General features: G+C 53.4%; 1 protein-coding gene across 2 annotated transcripts; it reads right to left on the reverse strand.

Annotated features, from left to right (window-relative positions):
- Positions 1-2,549: 2,549 nt before the first annotated feature.
- KCND1 (potassium voltage-gated channel subfamily D member 1) lies at positions 2,550-10,482 on the reverse strand. Of its 2 annotated transcripts, XM_068533998.1 has the most exons (7): positions 10,371-10,482; positions 7,775-9,022; positions 5,895-6,057; positions 5,709-5,792; positions 5,522-5,620; positions 5,000-5,250; positions 2,550-3,913 (listed from the first exon to the last, which is right to left on the reverse strand). In XM_068533998.1, the coding sequence occupies exons 2-7, from the start codon at positions 8,893-8,895 to the stop codon at positions 3,685-3,687; spliced, it is 1,947 nt and encodes a 648-aa protein (XP_068390099.1). In that variant the 5' UTR covers positions 8,896-9,022; positions 10,371-10,482; the 3' UTR covers positions 2,550-3,684. The 2 variants fall into 2 exon arrangements, with proteins under 2 accessions (XP_068390099.1, XP_068390098.1); XM_068533997.1 differs by having other exon boundaries at positions 7,775-10,482.
- Positions 10,483-10,487: the final 5 nt, after the last annotated feature.

Raw genomic sequence — 10,487 nt, forward strand, 5'->3', positions numbered from 1 at the left:
GGGCACGGCTTCACCCTGGCAACAGGCCGAGTTCTGCGGTGATTGGTTAAGACATGCCACCACTCAAGTCGAACGGGCCAACCTTGGGACAGACGTGCATCATTGGGACAGTGGGTGTTTGGGAAGCAGACACGCCCACTCTGGCACCGGCGCACTATTGCCCTCGCGTTGACCTCCCCGCCCCTGTGGCTAGCGCGCAGGCGCGGCACAGCCTTTCCCCCCCTCCCCCCAACAACTCCCCCCAACTGTGTTTACCTGAATCGAGCAAAGTTTATAAACCAGCTCTGTCAGCAACCAGCGTCTCGCAATAAGGTTGGTAAAATTTCTGCTACTGAACAGATGGAGAGCTATAAGCTAATCCTACCTGTGCCCCTCCTGAGTGATCTCTGGCAAGTCATTTAACAGCCACCCCATCCTCAATTTCTACTTCTCTGTAAAATGGCAATGATAATCCCAATTTAAGGATCAGAGGTTAATGCTTGCAAAGGGTCTGGCGCTGTGCCTGGCATCTAGTAAGTGCTCAGTAAATTAGTCTGCACTGCAGTGCAGTGGAAAGAATCCCAGACTTTGGAGTCAGGAAGACCTCAATCCCAGGCACGGTGGACCACTACCAACTGTATGACCTTGAGGAGGTCACTGTGTCTCAAATTTGAGGTTACCCATGTGTAAAACGGGATAATGCCTGCCCAGCCTACCTCAGGGAGTAGTTATGGAGTTGAGATGAGCTCATGAACCAAGAAGTTGTTGTGAGAGGTGAGGGCTCCCTGCCAGTCTTAGGAGCCAAGCCATATACAGGCCATCAGAAAGCTCTTCTGAGTGCCACCTAACCTTCTCCCTTCAGATGCCAACCCTAGCTGAAGTTCTTCCCTGTAGGGTGTTAGTAATAAACAGACTATGGTGGTGTTTTCTGCTCATGAGACTTAATGGGAGGAGAAGACTCAACGTTTACTGGGCTTATTGTGTTTAGGACACTGTGCCAAATGCCTGTGCACATTATCACACTGAATCTTCTCACGACCGTCTTACTTGATACATGTATCCCACTCCCTACTCAATATTTGTCCAGCACTACACACCTAAAACTGAACTTATGATAATAATTGTAGTTAACCTTCACCAAGTACTTACTATGTGCCTGTCACTGTGTGCTCAACAGCTTTGATGTTCCCTTTGACAGTGAATGAATGGCACCCCCTACAGCCTTTGCCCAAGGCAGAAACCTGGGAGTCAACCCTGACTGCTCCCTCTTCCTCAACTCCCACATACCTGTCAATCCTAAATCTTGCCAATCCTATCTCTGAAATCTCTTGACTTTCCAACTCTTACTGCCACGATCCCGTCTAAGCCACTGTCACCTGCCAACTCGGCAACTGCAAAAGCCTCCTCACTGTTCTTCCTCCCTCCAGGACTGGTTCTCTATAACCCACTCCCCACAGCCAGAATAATCCTTCTGAAACACAAAACTCGTGATGACTTTCCTGTTTATAAGCCTTCAGAGGTCCCCATCCATCATCCTTAGGATGAAGTCCACATCTGTATCATAGCTTCAAAGGCCTTTTGTGATTTGGCCTACCTCTACATCCTCACCCTCATCACAGTCTCACACTCTCCTCATCAGCTGTGCGGAACCACTTCAGTTTCCCAAGGCCCTGAGCTGGCGCTCTAACCTCCAGGTCATTGCACATGCTGTGCCCTCTGCCTAAAACATTTTCGCTCTTTTGTCTTTTGCCTGGCTAACTTTGACTCATTGTTCGGCCAGGTTAGGTTCTCTTGCCATCTATATGCTTCTGTAATCCACTAATCTTGGTTCTACTACACTATATTATAATTGCTTAATTGCCTTCCATGCTCACCTCTGTAGATCAGAGATGATGTCTACTTTGCCCATTTTTGTACCCCTAGGGCTAGCACATGATATGCAGTTAATAAATATTTGGTGAATGAATGAATGATTATTTCACAGATTAGCAAACTGAGGCAAGAGAAGATAAGTGATTCTCTTACCCAGGGACTGGAATCCAGGTCAACCTGAATCCAAGGTCTGTCTTCTCTGTGCTCCACAGAGCTCAGTTACACTAGTCTAGTATATCCAGTAGTCCAGAAGAGAGAATACAGGTAGGGGACATCCACAAGGAAGGGGAATTCGCCAAACTGAGAGATGCTTTTCATCAGGGTTCAGTTCAGAGCTGTTTGCTGTCAGGAAGCCTGGGTTCAAGTCTCCTCTAACCAAGCGTGTGCTGCTTTGGGTCTCAGTTTCCCCATCTGTGAGTGAGGGGGCTAGAGCAGATTATGTCCATGGGGCACGTCTCAGGACCTCCTAGCCTACCTCACTGGCTGCAGATTCACCTCTTCGAGCACCCTCTTTCATTTCTCCTAGATCCCCATCTTCCACAACACACCAGCAACCATCGACCTCCCATACCTTTTCCCATAACAGCCCTTCTACTAGTTAAAAGGAATTGAAATTGGAGTATTTTCAACCCCTCCAGCCCAACCCAGCCCCAAACCCACAGAGCCAGGAGGTGCTCATCCTCATCTCTCCTCTCAGGTTTTATTGACTGATGGAAACTACATCTTTGTCAGCCACCAGCTCCACAGGGACAGTGCTGGGGACAGGGAACCTGAGATGATACCAGATTTCAGCCTGAGAGCAGACAGAGAGTTCTGGAAGGTGACCGAAGAGGGAGAAGAGAGAGGGATATGTGAACAGGCATTGTCGGGGAGGAGGAGGAGATCAAGAAGTTCCTCCTGCCTCCTACAACTCCCAGAGCTCAGGAACAACCCAGGCCTCAGCCCCTGCCACTTCTGGACTCCTGCCCAAGAACATGGAATCAGCCCATGATCTCCAAACGCAGCCCAGCTCTTGCCAGCTGCCAGGCTTTTATCTCAGCCAGTCCAGACTCCAGCCCAACCCAGGAAGGAAGCAAGCCAGAGAAGAGAGAAGGAGGAGTAGTTAGAGGTGGCCCCTATGATTAGGGCAGATGTAAATACTGCAGCAAACTGGGCAGAGGCTTTGCATAATGTCACGGCAGCAGCTGCTATTGCTAGAGTTTGCTGGGGGCCCAGTGGAGGACGGGGTTGCGGGGACCCGTTTCCAGCAGCCAGGGAAGGGGGGTGGTGTTTGTGCTATCTGTGTGTGTTGGGAAAGGCAGCCTGACCCCTGAACCAAGGTCACTGCTGAGGCCACAGCCCACGAAGCCTGTGGTTGCATTCCAAGCTTCGGAATTTGAGCGTTGTTGGGCCCGGTGGAGGGTGGGGACTTCTTCTAGAGGCCAGATCAGAAGTGAGGGTTCTCTTCTCTGAACCCCCAAACGTCCACAGCTCAGCCAGAGAGAAGAGGAAGTTTCACCTCTTCTTCTTGGGCCAGAACTCCTGAGGGGAGGAGCATGCAGGAGGCCCGCTTGGGTAGAGGGGCCAGTCCCAGTGTGCTGGGGCAAGGAGGCTGGGGGCCTGAGGAAGTCCAGTGCTTCAGCTCCCACAAGGAAAACTGTCTGGGGTAGGGGAAGTTTCCCTTTCCCTGGCTATTTCCCCACCAGGTGGGCCATTCCATGGAACTCCATTGCATAGTTCTCAGTGGGGGGCAGAAGGGGTCTCCAGGCTGCCCTTCTCTGCATCCCCAAAATATGGCTTTGGAAGGGAGCCTCCAAGAATTGGGAGAGCGCTCTGGATGGGCAGGCCCGTCCCTCATAGGGAAGAGATCTTGACAGTCTCGGGAAGGAGGCAAGGGGTACCCAGGCTGGAGTTCCTGAGGGTGCTGCTGGCCCCACTGCCACCACCGCCAGGGGAGGAAGTTTGGCTCTCATCTGGGGTGTTGGCAGGAGGGGTGGGGATACTGATGATGGCAGCCACGAAGTCCCGGCTGTCGCAGTTCAAGTCAAGGCTGTCATGGGGCTTGGCATTGAGGCTTGAGCGGCTGTGGATAAGGGTGGGAAGATGGAAGGTTCTTAAAAAGTCATCTTAATACTTGCCACGACAATCATGACATTTATTGAGTGCCTACTGGGTCCCTGGCACTGTGCTAAATGCTTCCCCTGCACCCTCAATTATGGTGGTGCAGAGTGAGGGCTCTGGAGTCAAATAGTCCTGATCCCACTTCAACCATGCTAAACCTCTGTTCTCTCATCTGTAGCATGGGAATAACAATGTTTTCTACCTCACAGAGATGTTGTGGAGATTAAATAAGGTAATAAATGATACAAAGTGCTCAGAGTAGTGTCTGCAACATAATGAGCACACACATAAAAGTGTTATCTATTGTGGTTACTCCTCGCAGTGCCAGAGTCCTCACAACAGTCTACTGTAAGATCTACACAATCTGGTCCCTGTTCCTTTCTGATTTTACCTCCTACCACTCTCCCTCTCACTCACTCCACTCTACTCACAGAAGCTTCCTGGCTGTGTCTCTAACATGCAGACCCATTCCTGCCTCAGGGCCTTTGCACAGGCTGTTTGCTCTGCCTGGAAAGCTCTCCCTCTAGGTATCCACATGGCTCATTCCCTCTCCTCCGTCAGATCTCAGCTCAGATGTCACCTCAGCAAGACCTTCCCTGACCACACTGTTAAAACTGCATCACACCCTGTTCTACACTCTCTATCCCCCATCCCTGATTTATTTTTCTCCTTGGCACTTAACACACTGCATCATCTGTGTATTTGTTTTTTAACAACTGTCTCATCTCACTAGAATAGAAGTTCCATAAGCTCAGGATTTCTGTCTGTTCTATTCACTGCCAAAATTGAACTAAACTCCTAAACTAAAGTGAATTCCAAAATGCCCCAAATTGTGCCTAGCATACAGTAGATGCTCAATAAATGTTTATTGAAAGTACAAATGAAAAATGAGGAGTTCCAGGCAAGATAAGCCCAAGCTTCCAGCATGGAGGAGTTTGGGTTTGAGCTTGACTTGCTAGGAGGCCTGGAGTCATGAAATCTCAGACCCCTTGGTCCAAGCTCTGAGCTTCCCCGGGAGAGGGGTTGCACAGCAGGTCAGCGTGCTTACCTCTGAGGGGCAGGGCTCCTCCGCAGCCCTGCCAGCGTGTCCAGCTCCTGCATGCTGCCACGGCTGACCGAGGCAGTGGAGTTGGCAAGGCGGATGGCACGGCGCTTGGCTCTGCGGGGGCAGCAAGAGGATAGCAGGCTGCCAGGCCCCACTGGCTGGGAGGACACGGAGGTGCTGCGGCTGGTGCGGCCACCCAGCGAGACAGCGCCCAGGGCCTCACTGAAGGTTAGCTCATCCGTGAACTCATGGCACTGTGGGCAGAAGGGAGGCATGGTCACAGGGCACCACAAGGAAGCTGACCTCACCCCCAGGCCTTTGCTTAGGCCATTCCTTCCTTTCTGTAAGTCGCTCTCTCTTCCCTTCCCTTGCCCACCCTTCAAGGCTCAGCTCTACTGGGGCCTCTTCCAGGAAGCCCTGTGTGATTTCCACAATTAGTAGTGAGCCTCCCATCCCAGGAGGGAGCTGGCTTGGTGGCAAAGGGACCCCCTTCATTCTGCCACACCACCTCTCATTAGGCCTCACCGTTGTCTTCTCTAGACAATGCAGCAAGTGGTGATGTTGCTGCTCAAAGGCGGAACGGTTCCTGACACACAGCGCCTGTTCTTCCCCACTGCTGCTGTCCTGGAGCGGACAGAGCAGAGGGATGAGGTCAGCACCTTCCTCCTCCCATCGCTGCTCACCTCCCACCCCAGTCCAGGCCCCTATCCACCTCAAGACCCCCGTTCTGCTTGTACTGCAGGAAGGCGTTGGTGGTACCACTCTTTGCCAACCGGATCCTTGCCAAGCGCACCTTCTACAGAGAGAGGAGGAGATAGAAGGTCAGGTGGGCAAACATAAGAGTAGACCGGCTTGGGGTGTGGGGAATAGGAGGTACTCAGATGGAAGGTGCGGTTACCTGCTGTGCTCGGCGCTTGTCAGCACGCTGGTTCTGGTGGTAGATGCGGCTAAAGTTGGACACAATGACTGGCACAGGCAGAGCAATGACCAAGACGCCACTGAGTGAGCAGATGGATCCGAAGATCTTGCCAGCAATGGTGCTGGGCACCATGTCTCCGTAGCTGGGGCCGGGGGAGGTAAGCCAAGGTCAAGAAAAATACCCACCCACCCCTCAGTCCCCCACTGCATCCCATCCAACTTGACTCACTCTGCGACCCTGGCCAGGCACTCAAACTCTCTGGTCTCAGTTTCTTGCTCTGCAAAAATTGGGGAATGGCCTCTCTGGCCACCAGTGGGGGTCAAATGAGGAATGGGCCCTCAGCCCCTACTGTCTGCTGCCCCCATCCAAGCCGTGCACCGGGCATCTGAGTCAGCTGGAAATCTATTAATACCAAGCATAGGGGGGAAGGAGGAAGTCACAGGCAGTAAATATAGCCTCCCAGAGAGAGAGTCCCACCACCACAAGCCAGCTAAGGGGCTCTGAGTTCTGGGAGCAGTGCTCCGTTGGTTTTGCTTGTGTCTGTCTTACCTTCTCTAGGTAGCACCTCGTCTTATTCCCCCAGGGGAAGCCTTGAAACTGTCCTCATATTAAAAAATAGGGGGGGAGCCTTGAAACTCCTCCCTCCCTTTCTCCATACCACTCCCCCTCCCATGGAGATGGAGCAGAGCCAATCTTACCAACTTGTTTGGTTGGGGGTGGGGGGAGTGAAGCTCAGCAAGGTTCCATAACTGATTTGCTCAAAATCACACAGCATACTCTTGTTCTAACCACAGGACCAATCAGATCCCCTCCACAGAAACGCAGCCTCTGCAGTCTTCAGCCTCTAGGCCTTTGCCCCCAACCCCCTCCCCCAGGATGCCTCTTCCTTATTTCTTTACTTTGACTCATTTGAAAGTCTCTCCAACTTGGCCATTTCTGGCTCTGTGATGTGTCATCTCTGACTGTGTCCTCAACTATGAGACATCCTCCCAGGGTTGTTGTGAGGACTGAATAGGATAAAAAGACATCAAAATACCCAGTTCCAACCTGTTCTCAGTGCTCAGTATTTGTCAATACAATCCTGAAACTCCAACCAGAGTTAATTTCTACTTCTTAGAAACCTCAAATCAATTTTTCTGTTCTACTACTGAGGTACTGAGTAATCCCAATGTATCCGTTCAACAGATACTGAGCAGCAACTGCATACCTAATCCCAGTGATAGGAATTTAGAAAAGGACCACAGTATCTGCCCTAGACAATGTCTTTAAGAACAACATGAGTTTGGTGATTTCATTTGATGCATTTATCCCATTTCCTCCCAAGGACTGGCAGTAAAAAAAAAAAAAAAATGATGCTGAAAATATCTTGTTCTGGGGAAACATCAAGGAATCACCGAGCCACAGAGGTAGTGCCCCACACAGCAGATGAATCTAAAGGGTTGAGAGACATGGGTCCTCAAGATGGAAAAAGGGGTGATAGAAAGCGAATATCTATTTATCCTGCACCAGAAACATTCAGATAACTTTCATAACCATGATGTCACTGAATCCCCTCTGGATGTTGAAGGGATCATCATTTCTCATTTTGCAGAGGGGAAAACTAGCCCAGAGAAAACAAGGTCAACAGAAAGAGTGCAGCTAAGACCATCGTTGAACCCAAGTCTCCTGACCTGAAAATTAAGGCATTGTCAGAGCTGGGAGGGATTTGGAGATTAATCCAACTCCCTCACTTTTTACAGATGACCAAATTGAAGTTCAAATAGAGAGAGAGAGATCATTTATCTAACCTTTTTAATTTTACAGAAAAGGTGAGTGTAATTGACTGATCGGGCAGCTCCCTACACAGGGTCTGCACTCACCCAAGTGTGGTCATGGTGACAATGGTATACCAGAAGGCCGCGGGGATGCTAGTAAAGTTGGTCTTGTTTGTGCCCTTCTCGGCATAAAACATAACAGTGGCGAAGATGATGATGGCCATGGTAAGGGAAAAGAGGAGAAAGCCCAGCTCAGAGGCACAGCTCTTGAGTGTGTAGCCCAGAATCCGCAAGCCCTGTGAGTGCCTGGAGAACTTGAAGATACGGAATACCCGGAACACCCGCAGGGTGACAAAGGCGCCCGAGACATCCTCGTTCTTGGGCACAAGGAGCCCGATGTAGTAGGGCAGGATGGCCACCACGTCGATGAGGCTCATTACACTCCGCAGGAAGCGGCAACGGCTAGGGGCCGCGAACAGCCGCAGAAGGTATTCACCTGTGAATATGAGTACACAGGCCGTGTCCATGCAGAAAAAGGCCAGCGGGAAGCGCTCGCCGCAGGGCTGCTCCCTCGGGGGCCGCCGTGCAGGGCCGCGGCACGGAATGGTCTCAACCACGTTGGCGATGACCGACACGGCGATGAAAAAGCCGGTAACGTAGTAGAAAACGAGGGCCGCGGTGCTCGTGTGTGGGTTCTCGAAGGCCCGCCAGAGCCGCTGCCGCAGGGAGCTGCCAGCCGGCAGGGATGGGCCGTCCCCGGCCTGCTCGGCCTCCTCGTCCTCCGCCAGGCGCTCGGCGTTCTCCTTCTTGCGGTCCCGGTACTCTTCGAGGCAGCAGTCGCCCACGAGCTCAGGCACCAGGCCATAGAAGGCCAGCTCTTCGTCAAAGGCCTGGATGCACTCCTGCCGTGGGCAGTGCAGTCGGCCCGTGCGGTAGAAGTTGAGCACGTGCCGGAACATGTCTGGGTCGCGATCAAAGAAGTACTCGCCTGAGTCGGCGTCATAGAAGAATTCCTTTTCAGAACTGCCCAGCAGAGTGTCTGGGTAGCGGTCCAGCGTGTTCTTCCAGGTCTCAAAGCGCCGTCCGCTCACGTTCACCACCAGAACCTCATCCCCTCGAGATGCCTTCACCCCCGGCGCGGGGGGCAGGGGCTGCTGGGCCAGGGGCAGCCAGCCCACCGCGGCCGCCCGTGCAAAAGGCAGCCATGTGGCCACGCCTGCTGCCATCCTGCCGCGCCCCAGGCCCACGGAGACTTGGGGAGGGGGGGGTGGCCTTTAGGAGAATGTGGCTGTCTCCAGGATGGTGGAGGCTTGGAGAGGCCCTGGGCCACTCGCACAAGGAAACTGGGGGTGTCTAGAGAGGCCAAGAGGAACCAGGAGGAGGAACTAGAGAGATGGGCAAGGGCTTGGGGGACATGTAGAGGGTCTTAGAGGGACCAGGGCGATGTCTTGAGGGAGTGAGAAGGGGCTAGGGGACATGGAGAGGAGCAGAAGAGGGGCGTCTAGAGGTGCCAAAAAGGATCTGAGGGAGTGTTTAGAGAGACTGAGATGATTCCAGAGGGGTCAGCACTGCCTGAGAGGTATCTGGGGGTGTCTAGGATGAAGCAAGAAACACTGGGAAGTTGTCCACACTCTCAAGAGTTCTGAGGGAAGGAAGAAGGGACTGGAACCGCTTAGTGGGGTTGGAGAGGGGATCGGGGCATCCGGAGGGGTAGAAATGGAACCAGAGGTGTTTGCAAGAGGCTGAGAGTGTCTGGAGGGGGATTCTGAAGGAACTGAGAGAGGTGAGGAGGGTTGTCCAAACTCTCAAGACTTCTGGGGAGAAGATAAGGGGGTTGGAGCCCCTTTGTCGATCTAGGAAAGGGGTTGGTGCATCTAAGGGGTGGCTACAGAGCCAGGAGTTTGTAAAGAGGCTGAGAGGTGTCTTGGGAGTGCCTAGAGCTGCCAAGAATAGCCTGGGGGCGGGGTGTCCACACTCTACCGGAGTTCTGGGGAAGGAAGGAGAGGTGGGGCCCCCTAGCGGGGCTGGAGAAGGGGGTGGGGTATCTAAAGGGTTAGATATGGGGCCAGGTTATTTTTCAGAGGCTGAGAGGTGTCTGGTAGAGAAGGGTATCCAGGGGGGCTGAGAAAGCCTGGTCCACCCTCTCAAGAGTTCAGGGGGTAGGGAAGGGACCTGGAGAACCCCTCAGGGCTGGGACTCAACTGGAAGGAAGTTGGGCACAGCCCCAGAGCACCCAGAGAATCAAAAAAGACTAAGATAAGAGGAAGATGGGGTCCCCCTCAAAATGGGTTGGAGAGCAGGGTGGGGTGTTGAAAGGGTGTGTCTGCAGGGAGGGGGGCTCCTGGGCCTTACAGGAGCCCAGGAAGGCCGGGATCAGGCTGCGTCCCACCGTTGGGGGCTGGTCTGGGGAAACCACACCCCGAGGGGCTGGTGGTATGTGCTGGGCAGCGGCAGAAGCAGCAGCGGCAGCAGGACGAGAGGAGGAAGAGGAGAAGCAGCCACAGCCAGGCCTGGGAGAGGAGAAGGCAGCACAGGCAGGAGGAGGGGGCTGGGTCCCTGGAAGGAGGCTCTGGAAGGACAAGGTCCAGTAGGACGCGTGGGGACTGTCCCAGGATGGGCTAGGGCCTGGGGGCTGGACCAGGGAAGGACAAGGACAGCACTGTTGGTGGCCCCCTCCCCCTCCCCATAGGGCCGTCCTCACCTGTGTCCCCGCTGCAGCAGCGGCAACAGCGGTGGGGCTGAGGGTACCAAACACCGGAGCTCCTGCCCCACTCTGCAGAGCTGCCCAAGTTCTCCACCTCCTCTGGCTCTCTCTCCC

Source organism: Eschrichtius robustus, chromosome X (genome assembly GCF_028021215.1).
Source record: "Eschrichtius robustus isolate mEscRob2 chromosome X, mEscRob2.pri, whole genome shotgun sequence".
In the NCBI taxonomy this organism is placed as follows: Eukaryota; Metazoa; Chordata; class Mammalia; order Artiodactyla; family Eschrichtiidae; genus Eschrichtius; species Eschrichtius robustus.

Bases quoted from the DNA above. Each gene is read 5' to 3' on its own strand.
- KCND1 (XM_068533998.1), bottom strand. From the start codon at position 8,895: ATGGCAGCAGGCGTGGCCACATGGCTGCCTTTTGCACGGGCGGCCGCG. The intron at 5,251-5,521 runs GTGAGGCCTAAT...TTCTGCCCACAG, and splicing joins ATTGTCTAGAGAAGACAACG to TGCCATGAGTTCACGGATGA. The intron at 3,914-4,999 runs GTAAGCACGCTG...CCTTATCCACAG, and splicing joins AGGAGCCCTGCCCCTCAGAG to CCGCTCAAGCCTCAATGCCA.